The sequence below is a fragment of the Silene latifolia genome, chromosome 8 (assembly GCF_048544455.1).
Source record: "Silene latifolia isolate original U9 population chromosome 8, ASM4854445v1, whole genome shotgun sequence".
NCBI lineage: Eukaryota > Viridiplantae > Streptophyta > Magnoliopsida > Caryophyllales > Caryophyllaceae > Silene > Silene latifolia.
This window is the reverse complement of record NC_133533.1, coordinates 105,799,892-105,825,902: the sequence shown is the minus strand read 5'-3', so window position 1 is coordinate 105,825,902 and position 26,011 is coordinate 105,799,892. Positions and strand designations below refer to the sequence as shown.

Here is a 26,011-nt window from a genome sequence, read left to right as displayed (position 1 = left end):
TTTGGATTAGGCAATTCATGGAGGGGCTAGGAGTAGTCCATTCCGCCAAAGATTCTATCACTCAATATTGTGATAACAGTTGAGCTATTTTTCAAGCCAAAGAGCCTAAGTCTAGTAACAAATCTAGACATATTGAAAGGAAATACCATGTAATTAGAGATTATGTGGAAAGGAAGGAAATTGACATTTGTAAGGTTGGGACAGATGATAATATTGCTGATCCTTTAACCAAGCCTTTATCAAAGGCTAAGCATGATGGTCATGTCGTCGCTATGGGATTGAGACGAGTACCAGATTTTCTTTAGATTATGGATATGTAATAATTGGATAGTGTATCTTTTATTATATATATGATAATCACATTCATTGTTTTCGCATTCATTTATTTTATGAATCTTTTATTTAGTGTGACTAAATTTTAATACCTTGTTTATTTGAATAAGTTGTGGAGACAATGTTGAACACTATTCAAGTGAATAAGATGAACATTGTATTTTGTCCCTAGTCACTTAATGAGGTGACGTCTCGGAGTGACTAGATTGTAAGTCGATTGATGGTTGTTCAACACCATAAGGTCATACGTGATGACTGGTCGATTACATAGGCAGAGTGTGTGACACTTTGCCGGACAGTGACCATTTAGAGAGTCCCTAAGTTCTATTATAGACGCCTGGTCATGGCGGGGATCTCTAAGATGTTCTAATGAGTCGATTCTTTTGACTGGAGACTATTATCTGAGCAAGTGCAGTTTCCGAGTGACTTTGGTTTTTGTCCTAGGTCGTGCCGTGAAAGGAGGCCAAAAGGGCATTTACTAGGTCATGGTGAGCTATATTGTGTAATAGGATAGATAGGGCATACAGGAATTGTCCACCCACGTTGGGTAACTATATCTCAAGGCCACTCGAGGAGTTAATGACTACAAATGCGTGGCCACGCTCGGAAGTAATCTGTGAGAGATTTTTCCAAGCAGGTAGTCACACTCCCGATCGAGAAAACCACTCGCGATGTGTTCATGTGCAAGTGCGACCTGAAAGACACCTTGCATTGAGTGGGAAATTAAAACGGACAAGAGAAATGGTAGCGCACACCTTGTGTCGGACAAGTGGGAGATTGTTGGAGTTAGTGTCCTCCACAATAGTGCGTTAACATATTAAATCTCATTAATGGAATATCATCAGATATTTAATTATTTGATCCTCGTCAGTTGATTAACGTTAATCGATAACGGTTGGCTGACTAGAGTTTGATGTTATTGTCGTGAGACGGCGGTGATCAACTGACCCCTTTCGGTCACACCTAAAGGAACGAACCCCAATTGATAACTAATTAATTGTATGAGATACAATTTGTTTAGTCCCTTGATTTATAGACTAAGAGGTTAGTCGATTATTTTTAGAGAGATTTCGAGTTGCGAACTCGAGGAGCGGCAGTTATTATTTAATTATGCGATAATTAAATAATAAGTTTTGGGAAACGGGTTTTAGTTAATTAACTGTTAATTTACTAAAATTGTACTAATTGATTAATGTGATTAATATTAGTACGTAAATAATATGTGTAGTGGTACACGTATATTTACGGAGTGAATTGGACGAATTAATTATGGAAGTATTTAAACATGATACGATGTTTAAATTAAAAATTACACAGATTTGTGCGACAAATATAAGAACCAAAATAGACCCGTAAATGGTCAAGTGAACCGTGTAAAATAAGAGTAGTGGTCTAGTGGATGATTATTCACATAATCATTTCACCTTATTTTGTATACTACCATAATTTATCTTATGTAAGAGTTTGCATGTGATGTAAGATAAAAACATAAGACAAATTTTCTCCACTCCCTCACTCCACCTTCCACCCGCCACTTCCCTTCCCTATATACTCCATCTATTGTTCACATTTTACTCCACCTCATTTCTTTACTCTACCTACATGCATGTGAACATTTTATTCATCTCTCTAAAATAATAATCCTTACTATTAAGCTTGTTAGTAAGAACACAAATAATATTACTAAGACTAGTTAGTAATACTACTAATAATAATCAAGGGTAAAATATTAACAAGTTCTAGTTCATACTTGTTATTATTTTTGGGTTAGTTCTTGGGTGCAACAAGAAGGAAATCTTCTATTTTGAAGATTTGCAAGGAGGATCTTCCATTGGTATAAGCTCAAGAACAAGCTAGTAAGGTGAACTAGTTTGTGCCCTTTTTACCACAAATTCAATGTAAGGAAATTGTTCTTTCCTTTTATGCTTTCATATTAGCATGCATGTTACATAGATCACCTAAATGATAATTTATGAGATAAATTAATTTTATTAGAGAGTCTAATATGGATCTATGATCTTTCAGTTACACGCTCTCACCACCTCATCATCGTCTTTAGGTACGACATTTCCTCTTTCTCATTATCTTACTTATGATAAGTTTTCACCTAAACATAAGATCTTCTTGTCGGCCGTGACTAAAAATCACGAGCCTAGCTTCTTTAAAGATGTTGTGCAGGTTCCCGAATGGCGTGAGGCCATGAGACATGAGCTCGATGCACTTGAGAAAAACAATACGTGGACTCTCGAAGATTTACCTCCCAACAAAAAGGCTATTGGGTCCAAATGGGTCTACAAAATCAAGTACAACGCCGACGGGTCAATCGAGCGCTATAAAGCTCGCCTAGTTATCATGGGCAATCGTCAAGTCGAAGGAGTGGATTACAATGAAACTTTTGCCCCTACTGTTAAGCTCGTCACCGTTCGTGCCCTTCTTGCTATTGCCGCCGCAAAACAATGGGCTCTCCATCAAATGGATGTCCATAACGCCTTCCTCCATGGAGACCTCAATGAGGAAGTATATATGAAACCGCCCCCGGGATTCCTACACTCGGCTAAAGGGAAAGTCTGTCGACTTCGAAAATCTTTATATGGTCTTCGGCAAGCACCCAGATGTTGGTATGCAAAGCTTGCCTCCGCTCTCCTCAAATACGGGTTTTCGCAATGTCCTTATGACCACTCCCTATTTTCCATCTCTCAACCGGACACAGAGGTACACGTCTTAGTCTACGTCGATGACTTGGTAATTTGTGGCAACAATATCAATTTTATCTCTAAATTTAAAACCTATTTAAGCCAATGTTTTCACATGAAAGATCTCGACCATTTAAAGTACTTTCTTGGCCTTAAAATTGCGCGCAACCCAACCGGTTTATTTGTGTCTCAACGAAAATATGCCCTCGACATTTTAAGTGAAACCGGGCTACTTGGTACAAAACCTACACCTATTCCGATGGAACAAAATCATCGTCTTGCCCTCTCCAAAGCCGACCTTATGCACGACCCACAACCTTACCGTCGTCTAGTCGGTCGCCTTGTTTATCTGACAAAACGCGCCCCGAGTTAACATACTCCGTTCATATTCTCGAACAATTCATGCATGCCCCCACAACTGAGCATTGGGCCGCAGCTTTGAATGTTGTTCGATATATAAAGAATTTTCCGGACCAAGGTATACTTCTTCGAGCTGATTGTGACCTACGACTAAATGCCTATTGTGATGCGGACTATGCCACATGCCCTACGAGCCGTAGGTCCCTATCCGCATATATCGTCTTCCAGGGCTCCTCTCCTATTTCATGGAAGACCAAGAAACAGGCCACCGTCTCCAAATCCTCTGCTGAAGCCGAATACCGAGCTATTGCATTTACGGTTAGTGAACTAAAATTGCTCAAGGGCCTACTTCAAAGCCTCGGTATCTCGCATAACACGCCTATTAAACTTCAATGCGACAACAAATCCGCTCTTCACATCGCTCGAAATCCGGTTTTTCACGAGCGAACCAAACACATTGAAGTTGATTGTCATTTTATTCGGGATGAAATTCAAAAAGGGATTATCGCTCCTACTTACGTCCACACAAAGGCGCAACTAGCGGACATTCTCACTAAAGCCCTCAGCCGTGCTTCATTCGAAGACCTTGTGTCCAAGTTGGGTGTCTCGGTTCTCCACACGCCAACTTGCGGGGGGATGATAACCGGCTCCAAAGAGCCGTTGGCAGCCACTCAAGGAGCCGTTGGCTCTCCTCAAATCAAGCCTCTCATATCATTGTAATTATGCACATAATTTATCCTTTCCTAGTTTAGCCTATATTCTTTTGTATAAATAGCTAACCTACATAATGTAATAACACTATTGTACTCTCATATCATTATACTAATGTATACAATATTTCCAATATTCCAATGATCATATATTTCAACATAAACAAAAGACTGGGACGGATCGAGTACATGGCCTAAGGATTATTAAATTCATCCCATTATATTACTCCGTACTAATTAGTATAGTCTGAATAGATAATATGGACCTGAAGAGACATGTGCAGAAGTATAAAATATGATGTTGGTTGAGTTACATTTCTATAATGCCCAATACACCGTGCGCCTAAAATGCATAAAATCTATATGGTGGACGGTCAAGCATCACCATTTCTAACAGCTATATATAAGTGAAAACTATCATTGTGGAAACTAAAAGAAACATAAAATCAATGTTCAATACATCTTGAGTCGAAAATGCGTGATTAAATTACATTTGTATGATGTTCTCAAGTAACTAAACTATGTAGCCATGTCTAGGAATGATTGATACTCCATACTATAAATGAACCATTTCTTTATATTTCAAATGCAAATAAAAAAAGGCTAAAAGCCAAGTATTAAAGTTTGTTAACCTTCCTAACTTCCTTAGAACGGATGTATGTTTTATTCTACTTAGTTGACCCGTCTTAAGCTTAAGACGAATAATAAGAAGGCCGATATACCTGTCTTAAATAACCCTAAGCCGTTTAATTAAATTTATTTGTTCGCAATAGTCAATCATAATAGAGATGACTATAACTTTGCAAATTTTGTTTTTCCAATTGGTCGGAATTCAAAAACTTAAATAGCGACACTTCTAATACTAATAGTAAGATTCCTAACTGACCTATTAAGAACTCCGTACAATTGATTTGAAAACTTTCATGCTTCAGTAACTACTTTGTGCATCTTTTCCTATAATTAATGCTTAAATTTAATGGATAAGGGCTCTTAATTGTAAAGTGATGAGTATCAAAACATCCTCAAAAGCATTATGTCACGCAAATCTCACATAAATCGCCCAAACAATAACGGAGTACTTAGTAGAAAAAGTTACAGAGAAATACGGAGTACTTCGTATGTTTTAGGGCTTGCTTGGAATGGGAGTAATTATTAAGGGAGTAATAGAGCTAAAATGAACTAAAAAATGGAGGGAATGGATTGAGGTTGGAGATAGAAATGGATAGAAATAGGGAAATATAGTGTAATACTCCCTCCATTAGGGGAGTAATTGTTTCCTACCTCTCCCCCCAAGTAATGCATTACCTCCATATGGAGGTAATAATTCCTCCCTCACCTCCTTTTTCCACCCTCCACAACCACCACAAAGCACCAATCTCCTCTTATTTCTTCTTATTTTAGCTCTCATTACTCCCTTAATAATTACTCTCATTCCAAGCGAGCCCTTAGGGTTAATAATTAATCAATTTAATTCAATTGTCAATTACTCGTATAATGCAAATATATAATCCTATCTCATACATAAAAATGACTGTAGCTAATTACCGAAATCTAAATAGACGATGAAAATACCCGATTAAGAAAATTGGCATTCGATAATTTCCAATCAATTTTGCAGCGAAGCGAAGCGCCAGCGGTTGAGAGATATGAACTGAATAGTAAAATTGTAGGGGAATAGGATAGATTAAGAAATTTGGCTTAAAAGTCAATGGATGCAGATTGATTGATTAAACTCTAATCGTATGTTTGGAGGATGAGAAGTAGAATGAAGGAGGAGGGCCGAGGATGCAATGATGTATACGGCTAGGAAAAGTAAATGGCGTTAGATAATAAAGGTAAATAAAATATTATTTTACGGTTATGTTGAAGAGAGTTGTGTTAGGCGGGAAAAGGAGTAAGGAGAGATTGACACATGTACAGGTTAATGGGTAGTGGTTTCTCTATTATAATTATATATATAGATAGATATAGATAGATGCAACCTCAAAACAAGTGTCTCAAATTGTTACGCAATATTATTAATTACTCCGTTATTATTATTATTATTATTATTATTTTAATAACCGGAACTTTTATTAAAAATAATCAACATTTTTACAAGAAATTAGTGGGCATTCGAGATACAATCTGGGCCCTCACTCCCTTAGCGATAACAAAGTTAAGTCTAGTAAAAATGTAAGCGGACGCGCGAACCCATGCATCCTGAGAAACAGAGAATTTCTGGATTCGCTTGAGCAAAGTCACAGTGCATCCGAATCCAGCTCTCCCAGAGAAGAAAACGAGAAGGGTAGAAAACCATAACCAGCCGTCGTGCACAAATCCCGGTACTTGGCACACTTTCGCTAAGCAGCATCAGCAACAACCCGACACAAAATCAGATAACCCGGTCTGAGATAAGGGGGAAGACCCTGTCAGATCGACACACACATCACACCCTCTGTCCCAGGAATAAAGAAGCAGATCCGCCGGACGAAGGGAGTAACCATGCCCATCAACCAAACCTATATAAACCTCTCTACCAGTAGAGATCCCCGACTTGTAGCAGATGTCCAATAAGGTGTCGCGAACAAGGTTATGCCGATGCTTAATGCCCACAGTACCAGCACAAGACACAGCATGATCGCCATAAACATCCCCGTCAAAAACGCGAGAACAAGCAGGACATGGCCTAGACACCGTGAACAAAGGGACGCCGATTCGATAACTAAGCACACTACCATAGGTCCTCCCATTCATAGTCTGACCCAGCCCAGAAATAGGAACCGCGCGCAACCAATCAGAAGAGTGAGCCCCCTGCTGAGACTTCCACATTGTAACCCGACGCAGAGTCAACGAGAAAACAGAGTCCGAAGTAGCGGCAACCTTCGCGAAATATATATCTGCCAATTTCTTCATAAGTTTAAGGGCGGCGATTTCACTAGTATTACGTAGAAGATCAGAACCTTTAACCTCATTAAAATTAGGCAGGGCATCATCAAAAGTAGGGCCAGTAGTAAGGATTCTAGAAGGACGTAGATGTAATACTACGGTTTTCTATGTCTATGGGTACTCTATCGAGTGGGGCTTACTCTGTCGAGAAAGTATGTTTGGTTTTCGAAACAGTGTTCTGCTGACGGGTACTCGATTGAGTAAGTGGGTTACTCGATCGAGTAAGTAACTTACTCGATCGAGTAAGTTAGTTTTTACGAGTATTTGGTCGGGTTTTGATAGCAATGCGAGATTTGTATATAAAGGATTTCTACCAGTTTCTTTTTACTCTTACACCATTCTAAGTTTCACAAAAGAGAAAATAAGATTACATAGCTCTCCTCTCTCACATTGCTATCAGATCCCAAAGACTTAAGGTGTCGGATCGTCGTGTTCTTTACGCCGTTGAGTTTGTTGTGTCGTGGGTAAGCTTTTAGTATAATTTTTATAGCATTTCGTTGAGTTTTGTTAAACCCTAATTGAGTAAATTTGGGGGTTTTGGGGAGTATTGTTGATGTTAGATTGTGATTGTATGATTGTGTGTTTATAGGAGGTGATTTCATTGAAGAACGATTTTGATTAACTCATTGTGACGATCTTGGTGGTTGCTTTTTCAGGTAGGGTTTTCATACTCAGTTATTGTATAAATGATTATAAGATGGTTGATTGGTTGATTGGCATGATGATTATATCGTAATTGGTACTGGCATTGTTTTGAATTGATATTGTGGTTGGTTGTTGGTTTATATCATAGTGGATTTGGAATTGGTGATTGTTGATTGTATAGTGTGGTTGTTGTATAATTGTCTGTGGTTTGTGTGGTGCGTCATCGGCTGAGTGAAGTCATTTGCGGGAGTGACTTCACGCCCTTGATTCGCCCTCTGTGGAACCCGCCACAGAAGGGGGGTGCACATTAAGGAACATGGGTTATTCGCTCTATGGAGATCAGCGGGGCTTAGGTGGGAATGGCTGCAGTCCCCCACTGGCAGTGAGGAATATCTGTTGTGATGGATATTCTGGCAGGGTTACACACTTTAGTGTTTAGTCAGATGATTGGTGATGTGACGGTGTTAGAGATTGTGATTGTGTATCTGTTGTTGTTTATCTTATATTGTTTATGTAGTAACTGACCCTGTTTAATGTTTTAAAAACTGTGGTGATCCATTCGGGGGTGGTGAGCAGTTGTTGAGCAGGTATGAGTGGATGCGCATGAGATAGCTGGGTTGAGTCGCCAGAGCTGTTTAGAAGTCTTCCGCTGTGTCATAACATTCTTTTACTTTTAGTTGGTTTGACAGTTTTGAGAAACAGTTGTATTTCATTTATCAGTTTTGGTTTTGGTCTTGTATCGCCTTAAATATATTTAATAAAGCACGTTTCGTTATTGTCTATTTGATATACATTGTCTCGGGTAACCGAGATGGTAGCACTTCCATGCCTTAGGTGGTCTTGGTAAGGCACCTTGGTGTATGGGGTTGTTACAAAGTGGTATCAGAGCGACGGTTTTGGAACCTGTAACTAATGAACCCAATGAATCTAGAGAGTCAAAATAAAATGAACCCGGGTAGGAGTTGTTAGGAGCTAATGCAAAGACTTGGGAGACGTCCTAAAGTCGCGAACTCGCCCTACAACTTTAAACCGGTCACTATGGGGTGTCATGGGATCGCTATGTGTTTATTAAAACAGGTCACACCGAAGCGTGGGATACTACCTAGTATATAATAAAAGTACATTTTGTAATAATTATAGGTACGCATCATGTTTAATACAATTATTTATACTTTTATTTATTAAATTAGGTCTTAACAACGATATATACCAAAAGAGATTCAAAAATGACAACAAGATGAACGTGTCACAGTGGTAATAGTAAATGCACCTTAAGAAAGAGATCTTAGGTTCAAGTCTTATCAACAATATTTTTGACCTTTGACTTAAAGGTTGATCGTTGTTGACCACTAGAGTTGACCGACAACCAACCTATTAAGAGGGCTGAGCAAAATTATATGATACGGTTTTATTATACGTATCTGATACGTTATACGGATTTAATTATACGGATTTCCGGATATCCGATATGAATTTTCGGATATCTGATGCGGTTCTTTAAAAACCGTATCGGATAAGGATCGGCAAAATATGAAACTATATATACGGTATCCGATACGGTTGCCCTTTTTCTAGAACAAAATATTAAAATATATACAAAAATCACAAAACATACAATATGTTGGTGTTTAAACCTTATTAGTATTAAACTTTACCCTTATAAATTTTTAAAACACTTTTAGGTTACGAAAAAAACCAACCACCATACTTAGAAAAGAAAAAAAAATATATTAAATTATATAAGTGAGGCTGAAAATCGGATACCGGATAACGGTTTCCGGATATATGGAAAAACCGTATCGGATAAGGATACTAAAAAAGGAGATTTAAAAAACCGGATATCCGATACAGTTTCCAAAGCCGTATCGGATATCCGGTTTTGCTCACCCCTAGTGTTAACTAGTCATGTTAACTACATATGTTAAATTACTAATCTAACTCTTAATTAACCACTTGAACTTAACTCAAGTTTGCCACGTGTCGCGATATCATTGGTTGTGTATGGCTTTTTCATACACAATGTGTATGTGTAGCCTTCTCCGTAAATAACTCAATTTCTAGTAATATCAAGGATGTGAAATTAGACCTTCATTTTTTCGATGAAGTGATAATTAAACATTACTTTCGTGAAGCCAACAAAGTTAGTGGAAGAGGATAAATTCGCTCTAAGCACCATGACATCAGCCGAGAGGATTCTTACGTGGAAACAGCCACGTAGACACCTCGAACTTCGTACTTTCTCTTGCTATAAATAGGGTTATTGTTCATAAGGCAAGGTAACCAATTCTAACCTAATTTCCCAATCTTTAGATACTTTTCCTCACTTTCTCTAAATACTTTCCCTCACTCAGTAGTCGACTCAATACAATTCTTCACGAGGAACTTGGTCGGCTAGAGTGATCTAAACATAATCTGACTTAGGCATCAAAGGGGCTTTTCTCGAAACCCCTAAGGCTAGGTTTACTCTTATTTTCATGTGCAAGCCGAGAGACGGGAATCATTCCACAGATCTCACGTCCTCGGAATCAAGTGCTCGGACGCGGGTCAGTGTCCCCTAGCACTCAGGTTTCATCAATTAGTCTTGTGTGTATTAATAATCATCACAAAATACATTTATACCCGATATAAGTAGACCTGCCAAATAAACCCAAATCCAAAAAATCGATCGAACATATCTGAATTGATAATCAATCGAACACCTGATATGAGTAATGCGAATAGTACTTGAAAACTAACTCAATCTAAATCGAACCATACTTTACCAAAGTAAAAATAATAACCGATTGATACCTCAACCTGAATATATCTGAACAGATAAAAACTGAATCGATTGAGTTGAATTAAAAATATTTATTTTTTCATAACAACACTCATATTTAGGTACTTTTTCATTACTTCTTTCTTTATTAATCATATTATGAATTGTTTTATTCAAATTAAAAAGTATATGATACATTTAAGCTAATTTTTTACACTAAATCTCATTTGTGACAGATAAAGTCCGTCACTTTGAAGAGATGTGAGACAAAGGGGCAAGTGGGAAGGGCTGTGAGATGTTTCTTTGAAGAGACTGTCACAAGTAAGATGCTTTGAATTTTTTAACCCCAGCTCAAGAAAATTATGGACTTAAACTCAACTGAACTGGTATTGACCCGACCCAACCATACCCGACTTGATATAGCACAATTGATTGAATTGGCTATCCAAAGTAAACCCGATCAAAATCCATCTGAAATAAAACCAAAGTCAAACCGATTTAAATCAAACCAATTTAACCCGATTCAAAACTGATAACACATTTGCCAGCTTGCCCAGGTGGCTGAGTCACCAAACATCTTTAGTCTGGTCTGGTGTATCCTACTAGTTGTCGACTTGTCGTTAGTCACTTGTTTAGTTCTTCGCAATTCACATGACGCACGTTGGCCACGTAGTTTCAAATCTCAATACTAATTTTATTCAGTCGCGGGTTTAATTGGGCGGATTCGACAACTGTTTACTTGTTTAGACACCCAATAGGCCAATCACAAAATCTCATTTGTAACGGCACGTATCCGTCACTTTGGAGTGACGGATACCATTTTCCCTCACAAATGACCTAAATAGAGGAGAGAGGGAAGCACATGGGGGTGCCCCACCTTGTCCCCCTATCCGTTTTGTGAGTGGCATTATCCGTCACTTGCTCCGACCCGTCTTTAGCAAGACTAATTGCAGGCCAATATGCACAACCGCGTTCACCATTTCTCGTATGCTGCACCAAAGCCATGTGTTCTTCGTTCATTTGTTGACCATGATTAACGAACCCATGCATGGCAATTCTTGTTTTCTATGAAAATTGAATTAAAAAAATGAAAATCAATACATATATATATAAAGCAGAAACTTTTCGAGCGATATTAGAGAGTCCAACTTTTTTAAAAATCATAATACGTGTAGATCTAGCTTTTTCTTCTAAATAATTTATGAGAAAATTATCCTAATCGAAATAGATCTAATAATTTATGAGAAAGTATAATCCTAATAGAAGTAAATCTAATAATTTATGAGAAACATAATACTAATAGAAGTGGATCTAATGATTTATCGATTATTCTTTACTAAAATAATAATAGAAAAATAACTTTATAAAGAATATTTATTTTAGAAATATTTATAACCCCCAAAAAAATATAATAAACGTATAAAAGTGTTAAAATTGTATGTTTTATAAACATACAATTAATCTTTGTGAGAAAAAAAAGAGATCCTAATTTCTTACAAATATAAAATATTGTCAAAAATCTAAGTTTTTTTTTTTTGATAAGGAAAGGAAACTAGGTCAATCGTAATCGACCCATAACATCCTCGCGGATGAGAGCGGTAATCGAAAGTCAAGAAAACTTTCAGATTGCCCAAATCATAAGGAAAAAAGGGGAGCAAATGGTACAAATTAAAACTCTCCAAGAAAGTCTTTCAATACTTTGAATACCCAAAGAACACAAATAAAAAATTTTAAAAAAAAAAACAAAAAAAAAACTGAGTCATACAGGGGAGAAAGAAAGCAAAGACGGAGACGCAAAGACGGAGACAACAGAGGAAAACATATTTTCATTCTTGAAAATTTCCATTCTCAAAAAGTGAAACTCGTGTAATAACAAAGATAATTTTATATAATTTTTTTTTTTTGAATATTTAAAAGATTTACAAAAGATTCGGGTTGTTAATTATAACCAAATCTGTAATTGTCTTACAAAAACCTTAGGAAAAAACTGATTTTTATTTTTTTTAAAATATTTCAGGAAAAAGCAACATGTCATAATAGGAAAAAGAAGTAAAGATTAACATTTACTTAGCATTCGACAGAGAAAAAAAAAATTACAATGACAATATTAGAAATAAAAAACTTCAACGATGGCATAAAATAGTTTTAAAAAAATATTTTTAAAAAACCTTAGAAAAAAAACTGATTTTTATTTTTAAAAAAATATTTTAGGAAAAAGTAACATATCATAATAGGAAAAAAGAAGTAAAGATTAACATTTACTTAACATTTGATAGAGAAAAATTTCTACAATGACAATATTAGAAATAAACAACTTCAACGATGACATGAAATAGTTTAAACTCTGACTTTCTATAACGTATCAAATGTGTATGATTAGATTACCAATAATATTCACATAAGATTTAAAAAAAATGAGCTACCATTTAAAAATATTAAATAAATCTCATATCGATTTTGTCAAATGAGCCAAAAAATTAAATACAAATGAATAAAGTCAAGAATTATGATTTTATGCGGGACTAATAATCTAAGAACTAGCTAACTATGAATAAATCCGTGTAATAAATAGTTTTTTAGAATAATTGTGAGAACTATATATAATCTACTATTATATTACCGAATTTTTTTTCCAAACTGGTTTCAAATTCATATCAAATCCATAATAGAAGTTAAAAATGTATTGAACTGCCAAATATACAAAATAATGCGGTTAGGCCGGTTACATCAATTTTTACTTTCTAAATTCCAATTCATCTATGTGTTTTTATTCACTTAATTATTTACCGCGGTTTGTGTATGGCTGGTTATTAGACTTATAAATTTGTCATGTACTGATTGTATATTTAAACGTGCAATAGTTTTAACAGTAGCTTTTCATAGTTTTTTTTTTTTTTTTGGAAAATTTCCATTTTGGTCTCTGAGATATGGGTTAATTTCACTTTAGTGCCCTGAGGTTTGCATAATTCCACTTGGTGTCCTGAGGTTTCGACTACTTACTGCTTTGGTAACCTGAGTTTTGAATAAAATTTTATTTTGGTGACCTCAAACATTTAATAGTCAACTTTTATCTCTTAATTACATTTTCAGTAAAACAAAGTGCAAAATTGGATATTAAACTGTATACAAAATAGTATAATCAACATAATATTGTAAAAAAAATGTCTTTATGTTCAAATTATTTTTTTAGTACTCCCTCCATTCATCTTTTATCTTCCCATTTCAATAAATACTTCCCACTTATATTAGAGAAGTGGGAAGATAAAAGATGAGTGGAGGGAGTATAAAATACTAAGAATGTTATGTATAGGTCACTAAAGTGGGAGGTAGTCAGAACCTCAAGGTACCACAGTAGAATTATGGAAACCTTATGGCAATAGAGTGAAATTAGGCTAAATCTCAGGGCAGTAAAGTGGAAATAATCTTCTTTTTTGTTAATGGTTAACTGTGAGGTATCTCATATGGGTTTAGTTGAATATAAAGTACTTCTTAGTGTAATAAATTACGTCAAACTCATATATATTGGTTAAGAAGTAAAACGATTGTACATATATATTTAGTAATTTGAAGCTATTTTCTTAAAATTGAAACTCTTTTATGAAATTTGTTCATCTTGTTATTATAAATAACGAGTAGAATAAAAATGTAAGATAATGAGACTTGATTTTGTTAATAGATAATATTTCAAATAAACAAAAATGAGTTATAATTTTAATAGATATAATCTAAAACTAATCGAGTTTAAGAGTAGTATCCTAATATCCCACTCCCTTCAATCCATACAAAACTCCTGATTTGTTTTTTGGAGGTCAAATTTTGTAAAGTTTGACCGTTAATTCATTCAAAAATATATCTCACATCTAAAAAATTAGATTTCGTATTATATATTTCACATGAAGTTCTTAGGGAACAACCAGTCTTAAGGATAGATAGTCAAAAACAAATTTACATTGTTTAGAGATCTAACAAAAAAATCCTCCAAACAGGCTACATATATAATTGAGATACATGTTGTTTTGCGTACCACCATTCAACATTTACACTGTCGTATGCTTACAAAATGGAATATTGGTAGATTTTGTAAGTTCATCTATTTGTGAATCTTAAAAAACCAGTCTCAGTTATCACGTGTTCATTTTATGGAATTAAAACACATTTTTGGGAATGATGTTTTAAATTAACTAAAACCGGTGGTGCGTAATTACATAATACAACTGTGTCTTCGGATGCTATAGAATTGATATAATTAATACCAAAAAAGTACCTTTTATGTTAAAGGGACTGATGACCCATCAACAATTAACTAAGTCAACCCAAAAGTTTTCTTTGTTCCGATTTTCAACATAGTTGGACTTTTTTTTCAACTTTGTTTACTTCTATTACCAAACAATGACAATGTAAACGAACTGTGAATTCCAAGAACATTTAACATGCATATTGTTAAAGATGATCCTAATGGAAGCCTCATGCATCCTATGTAATAGAATCACATATATTTTTGTACTGTTGTCTAGAGACTATTAATTTTATTGGAATTCAGTATGGAATTGATTTTACGAGAAGTATATAAAGAGCAAAACACTCTCTTAACTGTAGATAGTCAAGGTAAACTTATGCTATAGGCCGGAGATCTAACATTTTTTTTCTAAACACACTAAATATAGATAATTATGATACATGTTCCTTTACTTAATACCATTTAGTTTTACGTAGTTGATATAGGTTAAAATAATTTGCAAAACTTATGAAGGCATGTCTCATTTATTAAGGGCAATTTATTTGTTTTGGTGAGCTGCACTATGTTTATGGAGATTACTATTGTATTTAGATAACCAGTGATACCTATAACAATAATGAAGAACTAATTACATACTTTTACTATATTACTTGATGTTTAACAACTGAAATGATAACACTATTAAATGACAAAACTTCTATACTAAAAGCACTAATAGTTCATTGATGATCAACTAGACCAACCACGAACTTTTGTATATCAATTATTAAACATAATTGAACTTCTTTTATCAACTATAGACTATATTTATACAAATGATCCTAATAGGAGCCCCGTGCATCGCACGGGCTTTTCAACTAGTAAGATATATTAAGGTAGGTAGGTCATTGATAAATATCAATATTTAGGAGCACAAAATCTTATTGAAGACGGCAAGTATCCGTCACTTTGGAGTGACGAATACCATTTTCTCTCACAAATGACCCAAATAGAGGAGAGAGGGAAGCACATGGAGGTGCCCCCACCTTGTCCCCCCTATCCGTTTTGTGAGTGGCATTACCCGTCACTTGCTCCGACCCGTTTTCAGCAAGACTAACTGATTTAGGAGTAGGTCACATAAGTGGATTATGAATATTAAAACAATATTTTTAATGGTGACCTATGTTAAAGTCGGTCACTGATAAACATAGTCTTAGAGATACTTTAAATTTTGAACAATAAAAATATATTCGAAAAAAAAAATGCTATTAATACATCCAAATTAAAATAAATATTTTTTTTTGGGTGCGAAGTTAAAAATAAATATAAAGAACTATACTTGTTCATAAATTGTTTTATGATGGGTTTAAAACCTGGTAAAAGTGAGTTAATCCAAATGTCGCGATCCAAACTCGTTCATAAATTGATAAGTATACTTCAAAATGATCGGCGGATTAAAAGAGTAAAGCAAATATATTTTGTTGTTAAGATTAATAGAATAAAGTTAAATCTTTTAGCGAAGGTTTTAGTAACGTCAATTTTTGACGCTTTAATCATAATAACAATGTGATAATTCATATAATAAAAATGCACTTGCGAGTTATGACATACTAGTATGATATTTGAAGTTATTATATGACTAAGTCATATTATGAGATACGAATAATTATTTGGTGACTAAGTTTTAATTGGTTAATTAGTAAATCAGTTGGTCTCATGAGAGCCCGTCCCTCACTAATTTAATGGAGATATAATAGAGAAAAAATAAATTGAGTGGGCCCCTTAGCCCATAATGTGAGAGATCTCTCAATAACGCTATTGAGAGACCGTCTCTCCGAAGTTTTTGTATTAGTAAATAATGAGTGTTTAGTTGCAAATTCTAAAAGTTGGATCATTTCATATTAAGATAATACGAAAATGTCTCATAGTCACTATTTAGTTGTGTGAAAAAAAGCATCCTCTCTCTCTCTCTCTAAAAAAACCCTCTCTAAAAACCTAGCCTCCATTATTATTCGGGGGCTTCCATCGATCATTCATCGATGGTAAGCCCCACAAAAGCTTTCTTAAACAACTAATATTATGCAGATCTATCTTATTTTCAATAATAGTCTCCCTTTTGGTGAGATCTGTTGTTCTGTCCCTTCTATCGGGGTTTTTCCATTTTTTCGTGGGATTGTTATCAATATAATAAGTTTTAATCGACGGGGAGATTATCAGATTTGTTTCGTGGATGAATACATCAAGACGGCTACACTGTTTCCCTCCATCAAGAAGGATGCAAAGACATCGATTATTCATAGATTCAAGAAATTTATGATTTTGGAGCGGCAGCGCCATTACCAGTATTTAGATAGTTATTTTGAATGTATTTTTTACGTTAGCAATCTTGATTTTCCTTTGTCTATTTGTTATCTTCATTGTAACCTACGCCTAGTTGATTATTAATGAGATGACAATTTCAAAAAAAAAAAAATGTCTCATAGTCTCACATAAAACGTTCATATTTGCGGATATTATCTAGTTCAGCTGGTAAAAAATTCATGAGAAGTACTCCCTCCATACCACACCAATCATAACATAAACTTTGTCACACTTGTCGAGACACGTTTTGCAACGTGAATATTTTTAGTTACACATTATTAAAAATTATAAAAATTTGATATTCTTATAGCATTCATAACGATAAATCAAACAAGATCTCACATGACTATATTCTGTCTTATAGAATAAGAATAATATCAAATATTCCTTACGACCATAAATAGTGCCAAGATTCTCAATGTAACCATTGGTGTGGTATAGAGGGAGTAATATACTAAATTTAATCGCCTTCTATTTTATTTAATTTGTCCTTAGACTACCTCTACCAATTAAAATAATATTCATATCTCGTCCTATATATAAAAGGTGGTGAGCCATGCCCAATAGTTATAAACTCAATCAAAAACTTTCAAATTTCCTAATTCCAATTCTCAATTCACCAAAATGGGAAGTTATTGTGAAGGGAATCATAAACTTAACTTCATATCAGAATGTTTTGTAAAACCAACCGAAGTAGCAAATAATGAAACATATCATTACTTGGGTGGATCAGATTTATACATGTTAAGCATGGGTCCGATTCAAAAGGGTCTCCTTTTCAATTCAAAACCAGATAATATAAGTTCATCATTTCTACGTAAACTCAAAAAATCATTGTATACATCTCTAGTTCATTTTTACCCGTTAGCCGGTCAACTCGTCACGAAAAAATTCGACGACGAACATAAATGTTGTTTCTATGTCGATTGCAACAAGGGTCCCGGAGTCCGTCTAATTCACGCGTCCGTGGATTACACGGTACCCGATATCCTTTCTTCTACCGATGTCCATGAAATAGTCAATTCCTTCTTTGATCTTGGTGAGAAATCGGTTAATTATGACGGGCATACTAGGCCTTTATTGTCCGTCCAATTAACCGAGCTTCTCGATGGGGTCTTCATCGGATTTACAATTAACCATTGTGTAGCGGATGGCACATCCTTGTGGCATTTCATATCCGCATTATCCGAAATATTTAGTCAACTCAATGACGATCAAGAAAATGAAGACAATAACTACAACCAAATTTCGGTTTCCAAAAAACCAATTTTTACGACGTTATTTCCTGATTATGGCTACGATAAAATCTTCAAATTGCCTTACCTTGAACCCGAAGAATTCATATTCCGGTACGATCCCGGCCCATTAAGAGTAAAATTATTTCAGTTCTCATCCAAGTCCATTGCAATGCTGAAGGCCCAAGCAAATGAAGAATGTGGCCTTCACAACAATATATCTTCATTTCAGGCCTTATGTGGGCTTACGTGGCGGTCCATTACTCGTGCTCGAAACTTGAAATCTAATCAAGACGTCAATTGTGTTATCATAATGAATCTCCGAACCCGAATCCAACCACCATTGTCTTCCGAATATTTTAGGTCTTGTCTTTGGGCAGGCATAAGTGAATCTAACGTGGGTGATTTATCGGGTAGCGGTTTAGGTCGGGCTGCATTGTTAATTAACCAAAGTATCAAAATGCAAGATGAAAAAACAATTAGAATAATGTTCAATCATTCAGAAGAGCATCCTTGTGTGGTCCAGCCCGGACCACAATCGGTTAATTACCGGCCTTATGGTGTAGTCGTAGGTGGTTCGGCTAAGTTCGACGTATATGAGCCTGAATTTGGGTTAGGTAAAGCTATAGCAATGTTAGCGGGCTATGCTAACAAGGATGATGGTAAGGTGACTGCTAATCCAGGACGCGAGGGAGGTGGAAGTGTCGAATTAGAGATCTCTCTTACGCCGGAAACCATGAATGCTCTCGAATTAGATGAGGAGTTTATGAGCTTCACATCATCATCGACTTAATCTCGTTGTTACTATCCAGGTGCGATTATGGGACATCTTGGGGTTCGAGTTTACACACATTTTTTTTAAGCAATAAGCGTTATTGTATTACTAGTTTAGATCCCGCGCATATAGACTTTTTATTTTTGTATTACTTAATCATGCTAAACTAATAGTTCATTAATTTTTCATATTTCACGTTATTATATTTTGAGGGAAAAAATTGAACTGTAAATTATCCAAGAAAACTAAGTAAAATTGAACTGTAAAATAATAGTGGTATCTTAATAATTTTTCATTTTCTCGTTATTATATTTTTTTTCGAGGAAAAAATAAATTAAAACTGAAAATTAATCCAAGAGGATTGAGTAATGTGCAGAAATACATTTTTTAAGGTATTTTTTATACCAGAACGCTAATGATTTCAATTTATAAATGCTCTCAACTTTTTTCTTTGTTATGAAAGTAACCAAAATCAGTTATAGTTTTGTTTATACATAGTATGAATAGTATGAGCCTAGTCATTATCAAATAATGATATCAATAAAAAAATTAATAGTTTATAATCTTATACTCCCTCCAATTCACAATAAACCTCCCATTTCATTTTGGCACAAAAATTAAGGAAACACATTATCCCACCATATAATTAAATTTGGACCACACAAATACACTACCCCACCCTACAATTAAATTTGGACCACACAAACACTTACCAAAAAAAGAAATGGGAGGTTATTGTGAATAACCGAAAAAGGAAATAGGGATGTTTATTGTGAATTGGAGGAGTATTATTTATACTCTAATTAAAATATAATAGTTTAGTGAAAATTATATAATTTGATAAAAAAAAATTTTTAATGAAAAGAATTATATAATGAAATACATTATGATTATTAATTTCCTTATTTAGTGAATACAATTAAATTATAAATAACTTTCTTATTTAAGAAGATGCTTTTTGGAGGGAAAATTTATTAATTCACCTATTCATTTAGTAAATAAGGGATATTGGCCAAGTGTAGAGCCTCGTTCAATCCGCCTTTGTCACCGGCCAATTCAGAAACCATGCTCAACAAGTAGGGATAGTCCGAAAAGTGGGTGAGTTAATTGAGAATGGGCTTGTCCAGGCAGACATGGTAACCCACCAAGGTATATTGGGCTATGATAATAAAGTAGCGGCCCAATGCTTGAAGGCGATGATGGAGAACTCGACCGTGTTGTGCTTAAATGAGAGCAGTGAAAATAAAGATGAAATTAATGTAATTAATTTTAAAGGGTCATGAGAGCGGTGAGAGTAAAGACGAAATCAATGTAATTAATTTTAAAGGGTCATCGAAATTTACATATATAGAGTTGATTTCGGGTTAGGAAAACCAATGGTGGCTCGGAATGGGGTTGGTAGCAAGAGGGATAGCCGGGTGGTTATCTGAATGGCCCGTGACGGAATTGGTAGTATTGATTTGGAAGTGTCCAATTGCACCTTGCCTGACGAGGTTGCACCGGACGGAGCCCAACACTGTTCATTCATTTGTAGTGAGACCATGATACCCCTTGAGTTGGACTAACAGTTCATGGAATTTGCAATTTTGCATTTCTTTTTAATTAATCTAATTATATCACCATTCACACATTAAGTGGATTATACATCTGATATACTACCACCAGTTTTATAGTTTTTGAGCATTATAATAAAGTATTCGAGTTTTGTTTTTATGTTTTTGAGTTTTACTATAAAGTTTGTAAGTTCATTCACTTAAACAATAAACTCAAAAAATTACAATATAACTCAAAAACATTGCATATAAGCTCAATTAAGTCAAAAAATTACAATATATTCGAGTTTTGTTTTAAAGTTCATTCACTTAAACAATGGTGTAAATAACATTAATAAAAAGAGAGGAAAGAAATTGGTACCAAACATGGAAGGAAATAATAAGGTAGAATTAGTCTTACAAAACCCAAAAGATCAACACAAAATCTCATTTGTGACGGTATGTATCCGTCACTTTGGAGTGACGGATACAATTTTCCCTCACAAATGACCCAAATAGAGGAGAGAGGGAAGCACATGGGGGTGCCCCCACCTTGTCCTCCCTATCCGTTTTGTGGATGGCATTATCCGTCACTTGCTCTGACCCGTCTTCAGCAAAACTAATTGAAAGATCAAATCTTGGACTCCAATTAAACTACTTCTAATTAATTTAAAGTGAGATTTATGGAGAGACATTGTCCTAAACCCTAAATAAAATCTGAAAATGGGCCTCTCTTCTAATTTGGGGTTTTGTTGAAGAAATAGGACCAGTGGGAAGTCTGGGAACAAAACAAAAGGTCCCAGCGAAGCTCAACATTTACGCATCACGGACTTCATAGAAGAAACGGATAATTCACGCGGTACCCCTAAAGTTGGTCATTTTGCACAAAATATCCAAATTTTTGATCCGGAAAACTTAATGAGGCCATAACTCGTGTTTACGAACTCAGAAAGTGAAGATTTTTTTTTTCAAATCGATCATCTTTCCGAGTACTACGATTTGAAAAAAAAGTTTGACGAGTTTGGAACTCGTGACCAGGAGATATGCTCACTCAAAGTTTGTTCGGTCGAAAAAACTTTGACACACAATAACTCCTAGTAGCGGAATCCAAATGCACCAAATTTTTTTTTCTTTTCAAATTGTAGTTCTCGAAAAGATAAGCGATTTGGAAAAAAAATTCGTCACTTTTGGACCTCGTAAACACGAGTTATGACCTCTTTAAGATTTACGGATCAAAAATTTGGGTATTTCATGCAAAATGGCAAACTTTAAGGGTATCGTGTGAATTATCCGTAGAAGAAAAGTCAAAAAATGAGATACAAATAATACAACCCGAAGACAAGAATGTCATTAGGCTCAGGTGGAGCCCATTTTCTCACCATTTCCTAAAAAGAAATAGAGAGACAAGTTTTTATTAATGGTCATGATCGCATTTAGATAATATCTAATGGTTCTAAATTTACGAATAAAAATAAAGTAAAATAAGGGTGAAAGGGAAAATTATTATTTAAAGAAATTATGAGAGGAAATGGAAAGAAAGGAAATGAAGAGGATCCATTCCCGCTCAAGTGGTGTTCAGTGTAAAGGTTATGAAAGGATGATTTTTATTGATGAATATACAAGGATACAACAATGCCTTATATACTAATACAATGACCTAAAGAGCAAGAAAGCTATCATATGAAACTTACCAAAGAACAAACGAATAACCTAAGATATGGAAATTACAATAATAAGGAAACTACAACTATGGACAATCTTTATTTACGGAAATATTCCTAACATTCCCCCGCAAGATGGACGACCCAAAGGCGAGACCAATCTTGGAGAGCAAAGATGCAAACCGTGGCTTAGGAAGGGCTTTAGTGAGAGCATCAGCAAGTTGGTCATCACCGGAAATGTGCTGGACTCGAAGATGACCCTGCTGAACCTGTTCACGAACAAAATGAAATGCAAGAGCAAGATGTTTCATACGGGAGTGAAAAACCGGGTTAGCAGCATAACTCGTAGCACTAAGATTGTCACAATAGATAACCGGTGGTTGAGAGAGAGGAACACGAAGTTCAGTGAGCAAGGACTGCAACCACATTAACTCGGCAGTCGTAGAGGCAACGGCACAAAACTCGGCCTCGGTGGACGAACAAGCAATAGCACGCTGTTTCTTGGAGCCCCAAGACAATGCATTGCGGCCCAAATAAGTGACAAAACCAGTCGTGGAAACATACGTGGACTGATCAGTGCCCCAATCCGCATCACAAAAGGCATGAAGACGAGTCGGGGAAGAGCGAAACAATTGAATACCAACATGAGAAGAGCCATTCAAATAACGCAGTAAACGCTTCAAAGAAAGCCAATGTAGCGTGGTTGGTCGTTGCATAAACTGAGCAAGTTTATTCACGGAAAAAGCAATATCAGGTCGGGTAAAAGAGAGATACTGAAGGCTACCCAAAATAGCACGATAAGTAGTAACATCTTTAAATAAGAGGCTCCCATCATGATGAAGAGGAGGTTGCACGGCCAAAGGAGTAGGTGCAGGCTTGGACTCAAGCATATTATGAGCCAATAATAAATCATGAATGTATTTAGACTGAGTCAAGAGAAGACCATGTCGGTTAGGAGTCACCTCGACACCCAAAAAGTAAGACAAAGTGCCCAAGTCTTTGAGCGCAAATCGAGCAGCAAGTGACTCAATGAACGAAGAAACAATAGACGGGTTAGAACCAGTGACAATGATATCATCGACATACACAAGAAGATAAATGGTGTGTGACGATGTATGAAACAAGAACAGAGAGGGATCGGCCAGAGAGGCCTTGAACCCGAGACCAAGCAGGTGAGTTTTGAAAGTCGTATACCAAGCACGCGGGGCTTGCTTAAGACCATAAATGGCCTTAGAAAGCTTACAGACATATTGAGGATGCTCCGGATTAGTAAAACCCGGAGGTTGAGACATATAAACCGCATCATTTAATTTACCTTGGAGAAACGCGTTATTGATGTCAAGCTGACGCAAACACCAACCTTGAGTGAGAGCAAGAGAGAGCAAAGTACGCACGGTGGTGGGTTTCACAACGGGACTGAAGGTCTCAGAGTAATCAACTCCGGGACGCTGCAAAAAACCTTTAGCAACAAGACGAGCCTTGTATTTGTCAATAGAGTTATTAGGATTATATTTAATACGGTAAATCCACTTACAACCAATAACATTATAAGAGGGATCAGGAGGAACCAAGGTCCAAGTAGCATTATTTTGCAAGGCAGAGAACTCAGCAATCATAGCATCGCGCCACAAAGGATTAACCAACGCTTGTTTGGTGGTGTTTGGCAAGTTGGAGGGTGGGAGAAGTGCAGCTGTTTTCGCAAATTTAGGGTCCGTGTATTTGGGATTGGGTTTGCGGATGTTATGGGTGAGACGGGTGATGGCACGAGGAGGTGGAGGGGGTGGAGGTGGTGGTGGTGGAGTGATCCGTGGGGAAACAGAGGGTTGGGAAACAGAGGGTGTAGGGGTTGAGGTTGTATGCCGAGGAGAGTTTGGTGGGGTGACCACTGGGGGTGTTGTGACGGGTTGGCGAGGGGAGGTTGATGGGGTGACCACAGGAGGTGTGGTGGCGGGTTGGCGAGGGGAGGCCGGTGGGGTGATGACAGGAGTAGTGGGTGAGTGTGAAGGCGAGTTAGGGGTGATTTCAACAGTAGGTGGGGAGTGGAGATGTTCATAGAACCAGGAAGTGGCGGGAATGGGTGCAGCGGAAGTGAGTGAGTTTGTGGGTAATAGGTCAGGATAAGGGAAGCAGTGTTCAATAAATTTGACATGTCTAGACACGAATATTTTGTTGGAGGTGGGATCGAGGCAATAAAAGGCACTTTGAGTAGGTGAATAGCCAACAAAGACACATGGTTTGGAGCGAGGTTCCAATTTGTGAGTTGTGTAAGGGCGAAGCCAAGGGTAGCATAAGCACCCAAAGCTACGGAGTTTGGCATAATTTGGAGGATGTCCAAATAATTTGAAGAAAGGTGTGGAATTATGGAGGGTAGCAGTTGGCAGCCGATTGATGAGATAGGTGGCAGTGGAGAAGGCGTGAGGCCAAAAGGTGGTGGGCAGGCGGGAATGGGTAAGGAGGGACAAGCCAGTTTCAACAATATGACGGTGACGACGTTCCGCAAACCCGTTTAACTCGGGGGTGTGTGGTGGTGTAGTGAGATGAGCAATGCCATTATCATTGAGAGTGTGAGCTAGTTTAATATATTCACGACCGTTGTCGGAAAATATTTGTAAAATAGGCCGTTTGAAAAATTTTTCGACAAGCTTTTGAAAACGAACAAATATCGTGGTTGCATCGGATTTGCGTTTGAGCGGATATAACCAAACATAATGAGTAAAATGGTCGACAAAAATAATATAATACTTAAAATTATCATAAGAAAGTGTTGGTGACGACCATACATCACTGAATAATAAATCTAAGGGACCTTTGCTAAACATAGTAGAAGTCGAAAACTCAAGTTTATTGCTCTTGTTCACATGACAAGAGTTACAGAAATCAAATAACGAGCTAGGAGCGGAAATAGATAATTTAGAAACTAAAAAACGTAAAATTTTGGCCGAAGGATGTCCAAGACGATGATGCCAGCCACAGTCTTTGGATAGTCGGCTAGTGTCTGTGTAGGTTGTGGAGGGTGCCATTCATAGACACCACCATTAGACGTCCCGCTTAACAGAATCCGATGCGTATGATTGTCCTTTAAAGAAAAGGAAGTTTGTGAGAATTCAAAATAAGCATTATTATCTTTGCAAAATTGTGAGACGGATAAGATATTACGAGAAATTAAGGGAACATATAAAACGTTTTGAAAAATAAGAGTGGAATCGGTGGTGAGCGAGATATTAAACGAACCTATTTTTGAGATGGGTAAAGCGGAACCGTCACCAATCACAAGTTCATCACTGCCGTCATAGGGAGCGTGGAGAGCAAGGTTGTCAAGGTCATTGGTGATGTGATGTGTGGCGCCACTGTCAACGAGCCAGGGGCGAGTGGTTGATGATGACGGGTTGTGTGTGGTGGCCGTGTGGGCTTGAGGCTGAGAGCGGGGTTGTCGGGCAGAGGGGAAGGCATTCGAGGGTGGGAAAACAACGTCGGGATAATCACGTTTGAATTTAAAGCAACTCGAAATTACATGACCCGTTGCGCGACAGTATTGACACTTGCCTTTGAAAGGGGCAGGTGTGTAGGAATCGGACGAAGGAGGTGGTGGTGGTGTTTGGGAGGTGTTGGTGCGATTGTTGTTATTAGGTGTATAGGGTCGGTTTGCGGTACGAGAGGCATAGGCTTGGTGAGGCGAGGCAGGGACTTGAGCGTGGTGAGCTGAGGCAGGGAACGGGGCGGGTTTGGTAGTGTGTTTGAGGGTAAGGTCAAAGTTGATGAGTTTTTCATGTAGGACATCAAAGGTTATAGGGTCATCACGGGCAT

At 36.6% G+C, this 26,011-nt stretch overlaps 1 protein-coding gene across 1 annotated transcript; it reads left to right on the top strand.

Annotated features, from left to right (window-relative positions):
- Positions 1-17,628: 17,628 nt before the first annotated feature.
- LOC141595655 (putative acetyltransferase At3g50280) lies at positions 17,629-19,127 on the top strand. Its single transcript, XM_074415617.1, has one exon. The coding sequence runs from the start codon at positions 17,629-17,631 to the stop codon at positions 19,030-19,032; it is 1,404 nt and encodes a 467-aa protein (XP_074271718.1). The 3' UTR covers positions 19,033-19,127.
- The last annotated feature ends 6,884 nt before the right edge of the window (positions 19,128-26,011 follow it).

Coding starts and splice junctions, on each gene's coding strand:
- LOC141595655 (XM_074415617.1), top strand. CDS start 17,629: ATGGGAAGTTATTGTGAAGGGAATCATAAACTTAACTTCATATCAGAA.